This window comes from Babylonia areolata, chromosome 3 (genome assembly GCF_041734735.1).
Source record: "Babylonia areolata isolate BAREFJ2019XMU chromosome 3, ASM4173473v1, whole genome shotgun sequence".
NCBI lineage: Eukaryota > Metazoa > Mollusca > Gastropoda > Neogastropoda > Buccinidae > Babylonia > Babylonia areolata.
The window spans coordinates 30,345,249-30,366,109 of NC_134878.1; the positions used below are offsets into that span (position 1 = coordinate 30,345,249).

The 20,861-nt window shown below is 37.8% G+C and overlaps 1 protein-coding gene across 1 annotated transcript in view; it reads left to right on the forward strand.

Annotated features, from left to right (window-relative positions):
• The first annotated feature begins 1,366 nt into the window (after positions 1–1,366).
• Positions 1,367–20,861, forward strand: part of LOC143280281 (uncharacterized) — an 89,570-nt gene continuing 70,075 nt past the window's right edge. Inside the window, exons 1-14 of the mRNA XM_076584911.1 lie at positions 1,367–1,522; positions 6,901–7,004; positions 7,462–7,502; positions 8,131–8,543; positions 9,268–9,355; positions 9,596–9,709; positions 10,515–10,632; positions 11,214–11,339; positions 15,807–15,921; positions 16,266–16,407; positions 17,025–17,173; positions 17,724–17,972; positions 18,819–18,909; positions 19,563–19,886. Coding sequence (XP_076441026.1) covers positions 1,412–1,522; positions 6,901–7,004; positions 7,462–7,502; positions 8,131–8,543; positions 9,268–9,355; positions 9,596–9,709; positions 10,515–10,632; positions 11,214–11,339; positions 15,807–15,921; positions 16,266–16,407; positions 17,025–17,173; positions 17,724–17,972; positions 18,819–18,909; positions 19,563–19,886 — 2,185 coding nt within the window. The 5' untranslated portion in view covers positions 1,367–1,411. The remainder of the gene's footprint in view (positions 1,523–6,900; positions 7,005–7,461; positions 7,503–8,130; positions 8,544–9,267; positions 9,356–9,595; positions 9,710–10,514; positions 10,633–11,213; positions 11,340–15,806; positions 15,922–16,265; positions 16,408–17,024; positions 17,174–17,723; positions 17,973–18,818; positions 18,910–19,562; positions 19,887–20,861) is intronic.

Here is a 20,861-nt window from a genome sequence, read left to right on the forward strand (position 1 = left end):
TGTGTGTGAGCCGACGGAGTGTGTGTGTGTGTGTCACAGTGTGTGCTGGTGACACCGGCCTGTGTGTGTGTGTGTGACACAGTGTGTGTGATGTTATAGCTTGGGCCAAAATCAGTGTCCGTGCACTGAAAGTGACTATATATACTGTATACCGAAAAAAAGAAATCAGTTAAATCAAATAAATAAAACGGTGGTTCACACTTAATGTCTCCGGCTCTCTCTCTCTCTCTCTCTCTCTCTCTCTCTCACACACACACACACACACACTTATTATCCGGAGAAGAAGAAGAGGAAGCAGAAAAAAAAAGAACTTGACTCCGTCACGACGGTGCAGTTGAAGCTAAGTATGGGATTTCGTTTCTTCAAACATAAACATTAACAATAAAAAATGTCTGTTTTGCATGGAGCCAACGCACATTTTTGTTCAACACACACACACACACACACGAGTACACGCAAGTTTCCCGGCCTCCTTAAGAAAAATAAATAAATGGGGAAACAAAGGAGAGAGAGAGAGAGCAGGATGGGTAAACACCACGGACGATGATTCGTCCGTGGTAAACACACACACCTCGTCTACAACACGTGTACATTATGTGCACATTCAACGCATCGGAAAGGGCAGACCACTGAGGTGTATGTTTGACCATGTTGCTCAAAGGTCACCTCTTCTTCGTGAAAAAAAACGACACACGTGTTTGAAGGCACGTTCAGCCGAAGCTTTGCCAGCAAGCAACGTGGGTTTGTTGGACAACATCAAATTGCATTCACAAAAGAACTTTGCTGATATTGGATAGCCTGTATTCGTTCATTTTATTCTAAAAAATACACTCTGTGGGAAAACAAACAAAACTAATTCAATGTAAGTTGCAGAGCCGTCAAAAGTCTTGCCCAAACTCGACAATTACACGCGTAGTGACTGGCCCAGGCGTGTAGCACAAAATACTTCCGGGGTCATCGACACACAACAAACAAAGAAATCTCATAGTTTCCCTACATAAGTGATCGGTGGGTCATTATTTTGAAACAGGAAAGTTTTGTCTCTGGTTCAAATTTTACTAAACATGTCTGTAGTTTGACCGACAGCACTGAAAATTATTTTTGAATTCGTCTGATGAATGAACAACACATTCCCGCCCAGTTTATATTTGCCCTTGTGTTTGGGAGCAATTGTGACCTGTCAGGCTTTTCTGTTTCACGAGAAACAAATATTTTGCACGATCCGTACTCTTCAACATGTATACAATCAAATTTAATAATCATTCAATCAACAATTAATGTTCAACGAAGTGGTAAGGTTAAATGTTAAGAACTATATTTTCAAGGGAGTTAACAAAGAGAAGCAGTCATTTGGCTGGACGGGAGAAACGGTTCTCAACGGGAAGGGTTGGTGAATACATGAGAGAGGAGAATGGTGCATACAAGGCATAGCGGGGACGTTGAGGTTAACTCTCCGCCCATATTTTTGTCATTGGAAGACAGAAAATCTCGGAAATCCAGATCCAGTGCAGTAGAATTCGACGTAAGTACTGATGCCAGTTTTTATTTTCCCCACTACTCGCCCGTCCAGACGTTGGCGCGTAATGGCCGACAGATTATTGTGAGCACGTCAACAGGTGACTGAAGGCTCAGATCCTATAAGTTCTGATGTTCAGAATTAATGCATTTTGAAGAGGAATAAAAAAGCAATCTTATTAAATTATTATTTTATATGATGTATGAAACTTGCATTTGGGGATCGAACACACTCGACCATTTCGTCTAGGCGGTATTGATCATGGTTCGCAACACAGATGACTGCAAATCCCGCAGACATCAGTGTTGTGGAAAACTTTTTTTTTCCCCGCAGATTTCCCTCGCTCAGATTAGAGAAACCACATCTGTTTGTTGACTCTAGTTTTGTAGAATCGTTATATCCTTGATACCCTGGCGATGTGGACGCATTCTTTTCGTGGATAATTAATATTGGCTGTTGCTGCATAATGGAAAACTTGTGTAATTGTTTTTCTATAAACAGTGAACCAACCATTTTCAGTAGTTTTCTTCATCAGCATTAGTTTCAACACTATTTTGGACTCACATTCTCTGTATATTCAATTTTCTATTTCATTATTTTTTTCGGTGACTCTTTCATTATGCCTTTCTTTGACAAAAACAGGTTTATAACTTACATAGATCTATGTTGTTTTTACAACTGTTGTGTGAGCATGTGGGGTCCATTGGTGTAAAAGAACATGTTTTCATGCCCATTAATATTTGTTCTGTTTATGATATTTTGAAGAATTCACACCTCTTTCATTTTTTCCATTCATCATTTTCATGTGTGCCTTTTGTGATTTTAGTAAATGATTCAATGTCCCTCATGTGTTGTCTTGCAGACACATAAAGTCTTCTTCTCTCTCAGTTGGCCTTCCTGTGATAAAATACGTTGAACAGTTTACAGGTGCATAGGTTTTTGACATGGTTTTAGACAGAGAAGATCGTGTACAACACAGGTCTTAGAAGTAATTGAAGATCTCACAAAAATGGTAGATATGGGTAAACCTGTAGACATAATTTATTTAGACTTTAGAAGAGCATTTGACTCTGTACCACATCAAAGACTTTGATTAAAATTAGCTTCATATGGTATTACTGGAAGCATACTGAACTGGACAGAAAACTTCTTGTCAGAAAGAACACAGGCAGTTAGAATTGGAGAAAAAATGTCAACAAGTCAACAAACGAAAATGTTTTTAGTGGTATACCACAAGGTAGCATACTTGGTCAAGTGCTTTTTGCAATATACATAAATGACTTTCCTGAAAGTATAGAAAGCAAATGCAAAATATTTGCTGATGATACTAAACTTTAAGGCAGTGCACAAAATAATACACACTACAAAAGGACTTATACAAGTTACAAGACTGGATTGATAGATGGAATCTACATTTTAACATATCAAAGTGTAAAGTAATGCACATGTGAAGAAAAAATCCAGAAAACAAATACCATATGATATTAGAGGACACCACACAGGACATTGAAAAATGTCAAAGTGAGAAAGATCTTGGCATAATAATAATTTTTGATAATAAACTATCTTTTGACATACATATACAGAATATAATAAATAAAGCCAACCAGATGATGGGAATAATTAAGAGAACATTACCTATTTAAATAAAGATATATTTCTTAAACTGTATAAAGCATTAGTTAGATCACAAGTGGAATATGGTAATATTGTGTGGCACCCATACCTCAAGAGCGAATCTGTAGCTATAGAAAGGGTACAGAGAAGGCCAACTAAAATATTAAAAGAATGCAAATCTATGAGCTATCAGCAGAGACTTATATACTTAAATCTGCATTCATTAAAGGGAAGAAGGCAGGGGGGTGGGGGGATTTAATAGAAACATACAAAATGTTAAATTGCCATAATGAAGTCAGTGTGAATAATATTTTTAGAATGTCAGATTATGAGAGTACAAGAAATGCAATGATGAAAATTTGTAAAGAGCACTGTAATACTAACGTAAGGAAAAATTCATTCGCTAATAGAATTGCACAAATATAGAATGCACTTCCAATCGAAACTAAACTTGCACAAAATACTAATGTGTTCAAAAATCTCCTTCACATGAACATCAATTTAAAAGAAAAATTTACTGACTTTGATGAGTGATTTACAGAACATGTAAAAGAAAACATGTATCCCACAAATAAAAGGAGACCGATATTAAATGGGACATAAAAAAGGCTGTGAGGCCTAGGCAGTCAAATGCCAGTCCCTACACTACTACTACTACTACTACTACTACTACTAGTACATAGTGAGCATGTGAGATCTCTTGCTTTAAAATCAATACATTTTCATGCCCATTCATTTGTGTGTTTGTTTTTTGAGGTGACATGGTTTTTTGTTACACAGTTGCATTTTTCATTTAATTGTTTATTTCTTTGATGTGATATGATCCTCTGCAGTCAGCAATAATTTCAAATAACAAAAGCCTTCATATATTTACAAAGTTTGCTCCTTCCTCCTGTGTGACTTGGTTATTTCAGTTCATGATTTGAACCATTTTTAAGGTGTTCACTCATGCACACATTTTCTTTTTCTTTCTGTCTGTCTCTCTAATGATATGTGCTTTTTTGTGTGTTAAATTTAAACAAAAATTATTGCAAAATCTTTGAACTTCCCATGATTTTTGTGATGAAATGTGACAGCAAGTGTGACCAACAAAAATACAGTTAACTGGCAGACTAAAAGTATAATATCAGTGCAGTATCATTCACAGTTTGGTTTTAGTACTTTTAGTACTTTTTTCTGTCAGTAAATATATAAAATGACCACATTACTGATCACTGAGTGAGAGGGCTTTGGACATGAAAAGCGTGGAAGATAGATCATGCAGTGCTCTCAACAGAGGTACTAATAGTAATATCATCACACTGCAATAATGCATTATAAATTTTTAATGAATCCCACTGCGTATGCATTTATGAATGTAAAAGATACTTTATTATAGAGACTTCTGGACATATTGTGATAGTGGTCAAGGGTGGCATACTAACTTAGGAAGGCACCATTTTTCATGGGTGGACTACTTCTTCCGCGTTCCCCAGGTCATGCTGTCAGATGGTCCCTGGTCTGCAGTGCGAAGTCTGCAGTGCAGCAGGTGGTCCCCAGAGCTCGTGGAGTTCCACCACATAGAGCCAGGGTTTCCTCCTCAGTGCACCAAAAGCTGTGCAGAACTGTAGCAAATGCTCTGATGTCTGCAAACCTGTGCCACATGGGCACTCATCAGTTAGGGACAGTCTCAGTATGTAGAGATGGGAGAGGATCCTATAATGTCCAGTTCTCAGTCGGAAAAGGACTACTTGCTCAGTTGCTGTGCTCTGTTTTAAGTCCAGAGAGCATCCTCACCCGATCCAGCTTGGTGTTTGTTTCTCCATTGCTCTCTGAACTGGCTGTTCAGGATTGCTCATGCTTCTCTGTAGGAGATAGGATGGACAGTCTGTTCCATTTTGTTGCTCACCTTTGACAGCCTGTCAGCCTCCTCATTTCCGCTGACTCCAAAGTGTGATAGTGTCCACTGGAGGATCAGCACTGTCCTCTGGCTCCCCAGTGCCTGCCTATTGTCTTGCATGATCTGGCTCTCTTCTCTTGCGAGGAGATTGCAGCACTGATTTGCAGTCTTTCAGGATGACTGTGTGTGTAGACAGCTCTTCTATGGTATTCAGTCTGTGTTGCATGAAGCCGTGTACATGCCTCCACTCTGTTGTTTGTGGACAGTTGACCTGTAGGGATGGATTTTGTGACACGGCTGCTGTCTGGGAATCTATCATGGGTGGACAAACATGTCAGCAGATGCAGGGATGTGAGAGCTACGTGGAAAATGCACGTTTCCATTTTTTTTTTTTTTTTAAACAACAAAAAACATGTCAGGTGTCACTGCTGCAGAAAAGCCTCAGAGGCCATTCCCAAGATCTTTGCAAATCCGGAGAGAAATTAGCAAGGGAAGGGGGTGAATCTTAGGTCTGCTGTTGCTGACAACGGCTTTTGCAACATTACTGCCGATGTATCTGAAGAAAAAAAAAATCAGGAAAAAAAGAAACAAAATTGCCACACAGGCCTGTTTCTAATCTGCTGTGTGTTGATTGAACCAACTCCTGTGCCAAATATTATGCATTACTTAGATCGGGCTGAGAGTTAATTCTGAGTCATTTTGACGAAATCTAGCGCACTTTGAATTGAAAATAACAAACGCGCTTTGAATTAAAAACAAGCAAACAAAAACTGATTATCCTGTCCTCAGAAGCGTATGTTTACCAATGTTCCGTGGTGTGGGAAGACGCACTCTAAGTGACTAACACACACAGACATGCACATAGATAGGCACACAGGTGTACGTGCATATATAGACACACACACACACACACACACACACACACACACACACACACACACACACACAGAGACTTTTTGATAGTTTCTGTCCTTGTCTAGCCACTGTGGCTATTGGTCAATATGCAACAAAAACTGCATCATTTGACAATGCATTTTTGTGTGCTTATCAGTTACATCAGCCAATGATGCTGATACACTTGATGGCTGCTGTTAGTATATATATGTTATGTAGATAGGGATCTATAGCAGAAGTACTAAAGATAAATTACCATTATGAGCAGAAAATAATTATATTTTGTTTTATACCCAATTTTGGGCTTATAGGAATCAGTGTTCTCTTTTGTGTGTTTTCTGTCATTTAAAAAAAAGGTTTATTGACCTCAGCAGAACAAGAAAACATTGGTGATTCCGGCACTGCTCTTGGGGTCTGTTTACTTTCTTTGTCAGCTTCAGGGGGCCTTCGCCCTCAGACCCTCCAGTGACTGAGGTGTCACCTTTCCATAACATGAGGGGCTTTCACAGCCCCCTCCCCCACTACAGTACACCTTTTTTTAAAATTTTATTATTCAGTCCCTTTCACATCCCTGCAGATGGGAAGTGGTATTTTAAAAGCACTAATGCAGGTAGGACCATAACCAGTTGAGTTACTGAAGAGAAAATGGGTTAAAATCAAAACATGAGCAGCTTTCACAAGCAAATACATGTGTAATTTATGAAGAAAATGGAGAGAACCTAGCTGGAAAAGCACAAAAAGTTTACTTATATTTGGAGTTGTGATTTATGATTTCACATTATGTGAGTGTGCAGTTATTTAGCATGCTGTATAGTCAAATCCGTGTGCACAGTTGTACACATCTTCATTTACATCCTGTACACTGCTACAGTTGTTAGAACTATTAGAAAAATACTGTTTGCTTTCCTGTATGATAGTATACCTGTCTTAAGTCCATTGAATTATTGTGAATTACTGGTATTCTTTGTTATCAGTGGGTTTTGTTTTTTTGCAGGGTCATGAAAGTGATCAGAGTGGTGTTGTCTATCAGAGGAAAAATCGCTCAGTTTTCGAGGAGAAAATAGTTGAATCAAGGCTTCGTCCAAGGACAGGACCCAGGTACCTCAGTGTGAAATTTCTGTTGTACAACTGTAGTATAAGCATTTCATTGTTAAACCAATTTCACAGAAGCTTGAGTAATGTGTTGAGAAAGTACAGTAGTACTAGTAGTAAATACTTCTTTTTTCTGTCATATTTATTTGCCCTTGACAACTCTGTCAGTCTGTGGCACACTGACAGAAGACAAAAAAGTGTTAATTCTGTGGCATGCAAAAGAACACAAATAGACAACCAGATAAGTGTTGAACAATTTAAAAAAAATGTAATTTACTTTGTATGCCTTGACACCAAGTTATTCAATTTCTGCTTTAGTTTGTACTGCCATAGTGAAACAAATTTCAAAGAAGTAGAGATCAGATGTTTGAATCTGTTGGCTATTATCAGTGTAATGTTTTATTCTTACACATTATTGCAATGATGAGGAATTGACTTTTTGTTCGTGTATGTCTTTTTTCAGCAGGTCATACAACTATGTCTTTGCAGACTCATCTGATGATGGTAAGTTGCAAAACTGGAGACAAAAAAAACCAAGAGAATGAGAGACTGTATATGACTTTATGAGTTAAATATTTTTAGATGCTTAGGTTTAAAAGAAATATATCTGATTATACATTTATAGGTATCATTTATGATTTGCAACAGGGTTCATTGCCTTTGGGTAATGCAGCTTCCACCTGTTTCTACTTGAATGGATATTGTATTTTTCTACCTGTTTTAACAAGGGTTCACAGTATTTATTTTTGTCAGAAACAGTGAAGATGTCCAGCATAAGTAAAAGTCATAAATCCTTATTTGATTAAGCATACATTTTTCATCATGATATTTTACAATAGGGCACCAGCACATCATGGTAATATGCTAGATTAAACTGATTTTCTTGTAAAAATTATTGATTTAAAAATATCTCATTTGTTTAGATATTTGTTTCCCCACTGATTGATTCCTATGCCTCAGTCTTTTCTTGAGTTTTACAACTGTGGACTGGTATTTTTGAAGCTGAATGAAAGGTGGAAGATGATATATGAGCATTTTATCACAAATTAAGTTTTGTATGTTAAAAAAAAAAGAGAGAGGAGAAAATTGTAATTTGTAATTTCAGCTATGATATTAATGTGCATTGTCGCAGAAATGACTTCGAGGCGCCACTCAAGAATGTTAAATGAAGATGACTACGATGTACCAAGACGTAAAACTCATCGCCGACGAATACCATCACAACACAGTTCTGATGAAGAAGACCAGACAGAGAGCAGTCACTGGCATAGAACAAAGAGCAAGGAGAGTCACAAGTCACGGGCTAAAGAGCTCAGCAATCAGCATGATGATGATGATGATGATGAAGACCACACCAGAGAAGATGTTGATGAAGATCATGATGAAGAAGACCTGAACAACAGCGCTGTGAGACGAAGCTCCCGTCTGAGACGAAAACCTTTCAGATTTCGTGGCTCCACACGAGGTGAAGACAAAGAATGTCCAGACAGACACTTTGACAAAGGAAAAAGATGTCGCTCTGGTGAACTAGATAACTCCAGTGAGGTAAGTGAAGTTGAATCTTTTTGAAGTAAATGTGTACGTATATTTATACGCAATGCTCGACCATTTTTAGGTATCTTACGGTTTTTTTCTCATTGGTAAGATAGCTGTTGTTCTGTTAGTGTGATTGAAAGAGGTGGAAAAAAAACATGCGGGTTTAAAATGGTTATCCTTTGGGCAGAAAAATTTGGAGATAGACCTTGCTTCATTATGAAAACACATCATTGGAGTCAAAGTGAAATGATCTGTTTGCTAGATTTTGCACTTTTTCAGATTTGGGCTGCTAGGTACTTTGATACAGCAGTTTTATTTTTTGGAGTGGAATCTTGAGTTTTTGTTTGAATGTATGTGTTTTCATATATGTTTGTATGAATGTGCATGTGTGTGCATAGTCTGTTGTGATGGACTATGACTCTCAAAGTAGGAGGCAAGATTGCACTGGCTTTTAGTGCTGTCTTGGGGGCTTTTTGGCCTTTGGGAACCATTCCAGTGCCGACTGTCCTAAAACCCTCTTGGCTGAGAGAGTGGGGATATAACTTGGGCAAGACACTCTCCACTTAATCAAATTCTAGCCCAAATAGTTGGGACAGCAGTTGCTTCCTCTGCTGTTCTGATGGTCATTGTTGGACACGACTATCATATGTACATGCATTCTTGAAAGCATTTGTTTTATTTTGAGTGTATACATGTATGAATGTAATTTAAATTTTTTTCTGTGATGTTTCAGGAGTTTGAGGACATGTACAGTCGTGTGAAGAGAGCACGCACCAAAAAGACAGATGATGACAGACAAGAGAATTCTGCATCAAATTCAGGTATGAGTATGTCTATAGTTTTAACTTTACTTCTTTTTGTTATCATTCGTCAGATGGACACCCAATAACTTTGTTTTACTTTGTTTTATTTTATATTTAAAATTTTTTTGCTTATGTTTTTTTTCTTTTTCTTTTACTCTGAACTTGTATGGTTGTTGATAACCTGATTTCTTTTCTCCCTAGTTATTCGCAGTATCTAACCGTTACATGACTTCAGAAATTTTTTTTGGTTATTTTCAGATGGTACTCATGATGATGAAAAGAACGAATCTGGGGATGGAAATAAGCAGAGACGCTCATACTCACTGAGAGAACATAAACCAAGGACACAGCTGTACATTGCTCCAGCAATAGGTAATCTGTTTCATCTGATTTAAAAAAAAAAAAAAAAAAATCCAGCTCTGTTGATTCTGAAGTATCCTATGCATTGCACTGCAAAGACTGGTCATAACACTTCATAAGTCCCTTTTTTTTCTTCTTCTTTTTTTCTTTTGGCATTATTTTTCTTTTTTCAAACATGTATTTGGCATTTTTTACGGTAATATATTAAACTGTATAAATCATTGAAGCTACAGTCCTTTTATTCGCTCTTGTTGGCCAGTCCTAAAAACTGATACACCAGAAAGATTTTTTATATTTAAACGCTGTTCCCACCATTAAGTGCTGGGCACTTCTTCAGCTCTTCATTTTATACATGTATCCAGCGAATCAGCAGTGACAGCTGAGCATTCAGATGATCTGTCTGTAAATCAGAAGTTACCAGTGCATGTAATTGTGAACTGCTATGCAATCAAAAGGTACAGGTACAAGAATACATCTCCCAGATTTGCTCTGTGGATCATCTTTTACAGCATGTTACCCGAATGTGCTTCAGACTCCACTGGCAAACTCAACTTCAGATGACATGGAAACAACAGTGGGATGAGGAGCTGAAAGGAAGTTTCATGTGTTTTGCAAAGTGAAATCAAGACAAGAAATGGGCTTGAATTGGAGTCTTGTTTGCTGTTTGAAAATGATTTATCTTTGAAAAGGTTACAAAACAAAGTTGTACTATTCTTCATTCTGTTGTGTAAAATATTGTCATTAAATCAGAAATGTTTTCCTCATTGTTTCTTATCTTAGTGATAGTCATCAGAATTTTTTTTTTCCATTTGAGCAGAGGGAAAGAAAAGAAACAAACAACAGTCGTTGTTCCATCGGGACTCTTCCCCACCAAGGAGACGGGTACCAAAACAGTCTGCATACTGTTCCCCTGCACACCGTAGACCCAGCATGAGGTATGGGATTCCGTGGATTTACCTTGTTATGAAATGACAGTTTGGCTTTTTTTTTTGCTTTTTTTTTTCCTCCTCTTTATAATTTATGAGTGAAGGGTTGGATGAGGGCATATTTTCGTTGTCTTTTTACTTGAGTTTGACATTTTTCATTTCACAGCTGTTCTCTGTTTTGGTGGGGGGGGGGGGGGGGGGGGGATGATGCTTGCTGGGTCTGTTCATGTTATTGTAAACTATCAAATGCTGACATGGATTACAGCATCTTTGGTCTTGAAGATGGCTTAATGATGTTAAAAAAAAAAAAAAAAAGAAAGAAAGAAAAAGGTTTCATCACTTTCCTGTGTTATATACAAATTGATTTTTTATTTTAGTGCTGTGGCAGGTAAACCTTTGTCACAAGGAGACACAAGTTTTAGTGGAGATTGCTGTTAAGTTTTTTTAAAACAAATTTAAAAGTAAAAAGATATGTACTTCTTGAAAGTTTAGAATTATGTTTTAACGCTTTTTTTCTTTTCTTTTTTAATTATGGGTAGGTGGATCCCTTTGATGAAATATGTATTTTTATGTGGGGTCAAATTTTTCAGGAAACGTGAAGCATTTCACGGAAGCTCAAGTTCCACTTCCTCAGACTCAGACAGTGGAACAGAGACCTCCGATGAACAGCGCTTCAGCCGCAGGAAAGCCAAAAGCATGGTCAAAGCCAGGTCCAGGTATGCTAAAAGGAAGGGGGAAATAGTTAGCTTCTTGCATGTTTCACCTTGTCATATATGTTCTGCCCACCACAGTGCAGTCTGTTTCTACTTGTGATAGTTCAGGGCTAAATCATAACATAGTTGTCCAAGCGACTAGCTTTGTTCTCTGATTATACCTGGTCTCTCCTCCCTCCTTCACTTTTTCTCCCCTGTCTCTATGTTACTCTGTCTTTTGATATAGTAATCGATAGCATTTTAATCCATATACATGCATTCCAGTCAGTAGGAGTCAATAAATGAATAACCCATCTGTGTTTTGTGCAGGCATGCTATATTTTTATTACATTTTAAACCAAATTTGATACTCTTGAAACCTTTTGATAATTGGTATAGTATAAAAACTTTATTCTTAATACTAAAATACTTGTTTTATCCAACACGTTTTATGAGATTTTATTCACTGGGAAAACTGGGTGTGGTTGTTTTTTTTTGTTTGTTTTTTTTTTTTAGTGAGAGCAGCAAACCACTCCTATTTGCTTAACTCTCAACAGTTTTGGAGTTTTCACTTTTTTTTAGCAGTAACTATGCAGCAGTTTTAAAATGCTTCTAAAATGTGCATGTATGAACCAAACTGGAAGTATAATATATTAATGTCATCAGAATAAAACAAACTTTCAAAATATAATATTTAAAAAAAAGATGCTGGTGGAACAGTCATTTTGATGACCTTTGACCTCTTGTTAAAAATATAAAATTTTGAGTATTTTCAGTATTTTTCACATTCTCACTAAACAAAAAATCCAAGATATTGGGTTCAAGGTATAGTTTTAACTTTTATTGAGAAAGCAATCATTTTCTTTCATCTGAAACTAAATTCACAGTACTGTGTAAAAAAAAAAAAAAAAAAAAGTACATGTTAAGTGCTATGAATAAAAACATGACTATATTTCCTGATTGATTACTACAAATCACATAAGTCATGTACACCACAACAGACTTCTTGTTTTGCAGAAAAAACACAAGTGTTACAAAAATGTAAACACTAATGTAGCATCCCAATGAAAAAAAAATCTAAAGAATTCACAAACCACTGTCAGTTTTTCTCCTTTTTTTTAACAATATATTTGTTGATATTTTTGCTAAAAATAGACCAACCACTCCCCCCACCTGTTCCAACAATGGAAACAGATGCTTTGGTTCTTTGGATACACATGGGTTGTGAAGAGACTGTCAAGAAGAAACCAATTTGTTTTTACAAATCTATTTTTAAAAGTATATATTGGCAAATAAAGAATTGCAGAAATCATCCTGAGGAAGAAACTGTGAAAGAAAATGTGAGGGACAAACAAACCGATACATATCACTTTTAAAAGTCATCACCCTTCCATTCTGAATTTTCCCTGCAATAACAAACTGAGTATACTTGTTTCAGAAGTTATCACTTACTGGTAGAAGAAAAACGAGCAAAAAACAGACCCTTCCCCTACCCTATCATCCTTGCATTTGAGTCCCACACATGCATGCATGACCTTACCTTTATGAAAACTCAGAAGGCAGCTCCTGCTCTTGCTATCCACAAAGCACATGTGGTTTCCACAGGTAACACATCACATTGGGATTTTTTCTTTCTTTCTTTCTTTCTTTAACAATGCATGACATTTTCTTACAATTCCTTTTTTTTTTTTCTTTTCTTTTTTCTTTCTCTCTCCTTTTTTTTTTAACAGGAAAATAGAATGTTTTGTGAATACAATTTTATTAGATTTTTTTGGAACTTTTTCATATTCACCCAGACTTGCAAGCTGTCTAATCATCTCTTCAGTAAAATCCAACTGACCGTATCTATAATGTCTCTGTGATTCTGGAATGTCAGGGTGATTTTTTTTTTTTTTTTTTTTTTTTTTTTTTTTTTTTTTTTCAAAAATCTTGAAATAAATTAAAAGCATTTACACATGCAATGTCTATGAAATGAAAAAAAAAAAAAAATCAACCATTTCTTTGTTTTGTGTAATGCATTGTATTTGTTGATTGACTAATAACTTTTGTCCACCCCACCCATATTTTCATTTTCTTTGACTAGTTGTGGCTGTCTAACATTGATTTTTCTAGACTTTCCCAGAACTTTTGATCTATGATGAAGAAAGCTGGATCTATTCGCTGCATATGTTGCTGACAGAAATGAGAGTTTTGTTGTCTCCCCATTACATAGAAATTATGTCCACTGACTGCAAATATTGGTTGATGTCATCCCTTGTTTTGACATCCTGCAGGTAGACTCTAGAACCCAAAAGGGGTGAGAGGGTTCTGTGATACTGGATCTTCCCTGTTGTAACCTGCATTCCTGTAACACACACACACACACACACACACACACACACACACACACACACACAGAGTCTGTCATGTGAAAAATGAATAAATTATGGACACAAACGATTATAACCAGCACAACATCAGTACAGTTCATACAATTAGTTAGTTTGTCTTGAATTCTCATAGTGAAGCACTTGCTCATGTGCAAGGAGAAACTGGGTCATTCTGTTAGATCTAGCATGTGATGTGTTGAAGCAGAATGTTTATATGTTATTGACTGTCAAATGATCAATAAGACACATAATTTCCAGTGACCAGTTTTCATCATTTGTGTATCACAACGGTAATATTTTTAGTTGACTGAGATTGAATGATGAAAACGAAATACTCGCGCATAGCTTCATCTGCTGTGGTCTGGAATCAAGGAAGGTAGATAAGGTTTTCGTCTGTATCACTGTCAAACATGGTATCTTGTAGCTGCCAGGTCTCTTTATGGGAGCTATTGAAGGCTTGGTTTTCTGAGAAAGAGTCGTTTGAAGTCATTGTGCAGGAAAAATTGGTGAGCACTTGCTGGGTTAAATTTCAAAATTCAATATGGTGTTGGAAGCGAAAGAATGTGGCTATCTTCTCCTTCGGCGTAGATTCAGGACAAGGTTTGTTTTTTTTTTAGATAATAATAATGGTATTTATATAGCGCTGGATCTTGTGCAGAGACAAATCAAAGCGCTTTCGCACCAGTCATTCACACGCATGCATAACTCTAATACTGTAGGAACTAAAGACAAGGAAGGGCAGGCAAGGGAGGCTATTTTGGGAAGAGGTGGGTTTTAAGGCCAGACTTGAAAGAGCTGAGTGTGGAGACTTGACGAAGCGAAAAAGGAAGTTCATTCCAATCGCAAGGTCCAGAAACAGAGAAAGAACGGCAGCCAACAGTCGAGTGTTTGAATCTGGGTATGCGTAAACAGAGTGGATCCGAGGCCGATCGTAGTGAGCGAGATGGAGTGTAGAGGTGAAGGCAGCCGCAGAGATAGGAAGGGGCAGTTTTGTGAATGCATCTATAACATAGAGTGCTGATCTTGTACTTTATTCGGTGTGAGACAGGGAGCCAGTGGAGATGTTGCAAAAGAGGAGTGATGTGCTCAGATCTTTTCTTTCTGAGGACGAGTCGGGCAGCAGAGTTTTGTATGTGCTGAAGGGACTGAATGGATGAAGCAGGCATACCAGACAATAGAGAGTTACAGTAGTCAAGGCGAGAGAGAATGAGAGAAACGACAAGTCTAGATGTTGCGTCAGTGGACAGATATTTCCGGACGGCACTGATGCGTCACAGTTGACAGTAGCAGGACTGACATGTCTGACTGATAAATTTTTGCATGGACAGTGTATTGTCAAGGACAACACCTGACTGACGTGGAAAGAGGGATGGATGTACTGCCAAGTTTGATTGTGTCAACTGTGATGGAAGACAGTTTTTGTTTAGTTCCTATGATCATTGCTTCAGTTTTGTCCGCATTCAGTTGTAACTTATTTCGAGTCATCCAGTTTTGAATGTCCAGGAAGCAGTTGGATGTTTCTTGCAAGAGCGACAACAATTTTTCAGGGGTATCACTCTTCTGGAGTTGAGTGTCATCAGCATAAGAATGATGACTGATATTATGGCGGTTGATAATTTCAGCGAGAGGAGCAGTGTACAGTGTGAAGAGCACTGGGCCTAAAACAGATCCCTGTGGGACTCCATGTTCGATAGATAATACTTTTTTTCATGATAAATGGGACTGTTTAGGTTTATTTTAGTGAACAATTGCTTTTATTAACAAAAAGGTGTTTTTATATATGATGATTTCTGAGAATTCTCCATTGATCACAGGTGATTGAAAATAAGGGAAAAAACTGAACAGAGTTAAGTGAATTGTAATCCACAGTTTTTGAGTAACTTAAGAGAATTTGATTTTTTTTTCTTTGTTCATTAATTTGTATCAATTTTTTTCATAGGTTATGTTTCCTGGGTTTCAGAAGCTGTTTTTCACTTTTTACAGAATGCTGCTATCACTGAAATGTGTCTTTGAGGTTGGCAGGTCTGTTTTGCAGTCAAAATAACTCTCTAGCCAGAAAAGTTTGACACCTTGTTGCAATGTCAGAACCTTGAGCACTGACAGGTTAATGTGGTGTGTGCAGGATCTGCCCCCTCAACTTCACTGCTGACATGTTGTCCTCCTCTCGTGTGCTGAAAGATCGTGCGAGAACTGGGGCCAGTTTGGCTGATGTTGACCCCATGGAAATCGATAAATCGGTTAGCAACTCTACCCATGTATGTGTGAGAATTTGTGTGTGTGTTTGTGGTTATGGTTGCAAAGATTCACGAGGAACGGTTCTGAGAAAAAGAACAGGCAGGTTTTTGATATTGTGATGATCACCTGAAATGACTTTTTAAAAAAAAACCCAAAAAACTCAACAGATTTTAATGTACAAGAATTTGATTACACATTCTGGTTTTGAATGGTCACAAGTACGTTATTGTTATTGTTCACTTGGTTTGGGATTCATTCAGTTTGATAAGTCTGTTATTAAATTTTTTCATGTCCAGCTTTTCTCAAGTTGAAAGGATTTTTGAACAAGTTGTGTTCTTATTTTCAGGTGACATTTGACAGTGTAGGTGGTCTGCAAGAGCACATTATGAAACTGAAAGAGATGGTGGTCTTCCCTCTCCTCTATCCAGAGTTTTATGAGAAGTTTAAAGTTGCCCCATCTCGAGGAGTGCTTTTCTATGGACCACCAGGTAATACAAGTTTGTTATGATTCTTTCAGGGTATTAGATGACTCTTGGTATTTCACATCTCACATATAAATACAAAGAGATTGCATGCATTTACACAAGCATGCTTATGTTCATACTGGTTCTTACGCAAGAAGATTAGTTGTATTATAAGTCAGTAAATGTACATGATTAAACAAAAAACAACAACAATCAAGTGAGCAGTCAGTGAACTGCTAGCTTGGATATCTTATTATTAAAAAAACAACAACAAATTTTGAAGACAAGCTGTACAGGCCAGTGTAGGAACTCCAGAAGACCTCCCATTTCATTTTGAGAGCTAATATCCAAGTGCAGAATGAGAAGCAGAGAAATTTTTCAGTTCTTTTGCTGTTGATTTTGCAATTTGATTGATAAGAAAATTTTGTTGTTGATTTTTTAAAGATGACAGGTTCTGAGGAATGTAAGTTAACAGTTATTAAGAAAAGTCTTAACAACTTATAAAATTTGATTGATTATTTATCTTTTTTAACACCTATTTCTGTCATTTGGTGAAAAAGAGTCTTAACAATTAAAGCTGACACACTTTGTGTTCTTTATGATATAGAAGTTGTTTAAATCTGTTGATACATTGTTTCCAGGCACTGGCAAAACATTGGTGGCCCGTGCCTTGGCCAACGAGTGCAGTCGAGGAGCTCAGAAAGTGGCATTCTTCATGCGTAAAGGGGCAGACTGTCTGAGCAAGTGGGTTGGTGAGGCAGAGCGACAGCTGCGACTCTTGTTTGATAAGGTTGGTCACTTGTTTACAGATTCAGCTTTCATTGACTCACTTGTGTAAGCAAAGTGAATATGTTTTAACCTGGTGTTCGGTTGTCTGTGTGTGTGTCTGTGTGTCCGTGGTAAACTTTAACATTGCCATTTTCTGTGCAAATACTTTGTCAGTTAACACCAAATTTGGCATAAAAATAGGAAAAATTCAATTCTTTCCAGTCATCTTGTTTAAAACAATATTGCACCTCTGGTTTTAGGCATGTTCTTGTCTCTTGTTGTCGATGATGTAATCTTACTCTATTGGGCAGGATGTGTTGGTTTGTTCCAAATTAACAGTGATGCCAAAATGATGACTGGTGGTTTTTATTTGGATAAATTTGGCTACAGCATATTAAGGGATTGCCTGAATTCTGAAGAGCTGTGATGTCTCAGCAGTCTGTTTTATACGTTATTGTACATAACAGGCTCACAAGATGCCAGCTGAATTAGCTGCAGCATGCTAAATGCTTGCCAGAGTTGTGAAAAGGTTTCTGACTTGGCGGCCTGTTTTGCATTACTGTACTTAACAGGCTTACGAGATGCGGCCGTCCATTATCTTCTTTGATGAAATTGATGGCCTGGCCCCAGTGCGCTCCAGCCGTCAGGACCAGATCCACAGCTCCATTGTGTCCACTCTACTGGCTCTCATGGATGGCATTGACGCTCGTGGTGAGATTGTGGTGATTGGAGCCACCAACCGCATTGACTCCATTGATCCTGCTCTTCGTCGGCCAGGACGCTTCGATAAAGAGTTCCACTTTCCTCTGCCCAGTCTGCAGGTTAGTTGTTGCTGACAGTATTGTTGGGAGGAGAATCAGGCATGTGTTAATGGTGTTGGTGTGTGGTTTAGATCCAGGTGGAAAAAAGCACAGAACAAATAATGAGAATAGTGTTCTTTTTCTCCTTTTTTTTTTATTTGCAGGCAGAACAGTGGTCATTTAATGTAGTAAGTAATAGTGGAGTGGTAGCCTGGTGGTAGTGCATCCAGTCAGGAAGTGAGAGAAGCTGAGCAAATTTGTTTGAATCATGCACTTGCCAGAATTTTCTCAAGTCTACATGACCTTGAGTGGTGGTCTGGACACAGGTCATTTGGATGTAGCATGTATGTAAAGATCAGCAGCAACAAGAGTTGTCCGTGGCAGTGTATCGTTGTAAAATCACCTCAATATACATGTGTGTGTATGTGAATAATCACCTTTATACGTGTGTGTGTGTATGTGACTGTAGCCTGGCTGAATGACGAATAATCAGTGCATAAAGGGAGCTGTCATTTAGCTTTATTGTGGTAAGCAGCCTGTTATACAAATGACCCCTTGTTCATAAAGTGCTTTGAGGTTAGTTTCTGACAGAGGATAGGCACTATATAGTAGTCATATCAATCAAAAGGATGTATTCCAGTTTAGTTGTCAGAAAAAGAATTGAGGATATCTGATATTCACTCTATTTCACTTTGACCTGTACATACCTCATAATTTGTCAAAGTATGATGAGCTAAAGAAACCACTAAAAAATAGTATTTGTAATTGCAAGTTTAAAATATTGGTTTGAAAATGAATGCTTTATCTTTTACATGACTCATTTCAAGTCAGTCCGTTATTGAAATTTTACTTGTGTATTTTCTTCAGGACCGCAAAAAGATTTTGCGAATCCACACTAAAGATTGGAATCCTGCACTTCGTGATGACTTCCTGGCTGAGCTTGCAGAGAAGTGCACAGGTATGCTGTTGAAATGTGTGTTCTATGTAAGAATATTCTTAGAATAATGTTCATTCTTGTCCTTTTTGTTATTAATGTGTGAAATATGTACAGGTCACTGGACTGTACATGGGATGAATTTCAAAATTTCTTGGATTTAAGAATTGTCCAAAGTCTACGCAAATTCCAGGGACATAGGAAAATTCTTTCTGCCAAGCAAGCTCAGCGTTGCCCAGATTGCTTTTGCAACCCATCACAGGGATCACAAAGGACAAAAAGGCCATCACAGTGCCAGCCTTATGGAGGAGATATAAACAATGTATCATGATAAAATATTAAGAAAACTGGTAATATTCATCTCCTTTGTGGAGGACCTAGAGAGAATGTATCATGTTCATTATTTTGAAAACTCTGGAATTACTTACTTCCCTTCTGTAAGACCTAGAGAGAATCATTGTAAATAATCATAGACTATTTGGTTCAGAGACAGATGGAGTTGAGGAGTGGGAAGGCGGATGTTCAGTGTGTTTGAAAATCACACCCTTGACTGTATTTTATTTAATTGTGGGAATAGGGCCATTATTTGCAACTGCATCTGGTTGACCATCTGTAAGGTGGGGTAGAGAGGCAAACACACAAGACCACTTAATTAACCAATGTTTTGTTGTGTGCAGGTTACTGTGGAGCCGACCTCAAATGCCTTGTGACAGAAGCAACCCAGAATGCCCTCCGGCGCCGTTACCCTCAGATCTACACCACCTCAGACAAGCTGCAGCTGGATGTGTCGTCCATCACGTTGAGTGCTTCAGACTTTGCTCAGGCCATCCTCAACATTGTGCCTGCTGCCCAGCGGGCAGTGCCTAACCCTGCCTCCACTTTGGAGGCCTCAGTCCGGCCCCTCCTGACACGTGCCTTGACCAAACTGGAGAAAGCGCTGGCTGCACGCTTCCCATACTCTAAGCTGACTGGCGGAGCAGCATCAGCAAAGTCCCAGCAAGGTAGTGCGTTGTTACTGATGGTATATGCATGCTGAGAATGCATGACTGGGTATAGTTCGTGAAATCTTGACAGTGTGCTCATGATGAGGTACATTTACACAAAGGCATTGTTGCTTGCTGTATTGTGGCGGAATACAGTACCAATTAACTTTTTACTTTCCCACCATTCTCCTCGATTGAGGTTGGCTTTGAAACTTAGAACATTTTGCTTAAGAAATCATCCACATCATGGAGCATGCCACTGAAAGGAGCTGCCCAATATTTAGACATTCAAGTGAGTGAGCGTTCAGAATACCTGCAGTTTCTTTCCATTGTGCATGCGTCGAGTGAGAGATTTCTGTGCAGTTTATGCTTTTACATCATTGATGTTATACAAGAGTGTGGTGTGGTCCATTAAGTAAAATCGAGATTTGATCAAAATACGTACAGGCGCACTTTTACTTGCATGACCATTTTTATTTCGTCATTTGATAGCCATACCTTGTTTGTGGGGCATGTTTGTGTTTCCATAACCCAACTTGCATGTATTGACTTGGATAACATTATGTTGTGCATTTGGTCATCTTCCTGTATATATTGAAGAATGGAATGAAAGAGATTTGCACATTATGCTGTTATGGTATTTTAGGAAATTTTAAGAGATTTAACAACCGGAAAATTTGAAAGTACTTTCCTGAAAACAATCATTATGCTGTCATGGTATTTTAGGAAATTTTAAGAGATTTAACAACCGGAAAATTTGAAAGTACTTTCCTGAAAACAATGGTGCTAGACTAACGCATTGACAGTTATACTGTAGATCTGATGTCTTTGTGCTGTACTGTATTACTTTTTTTTTTCTACTTTTTCCTTTGTATTAACTGGACCATAATGTGAACATTTGCTATCCCTAGCAGTCAGCATAGATCAGTGTTTCAACATTGCAGAATAAAGTTTAGCAATGATGATGTTGTATTTTCTGTGTCTGTCATAACA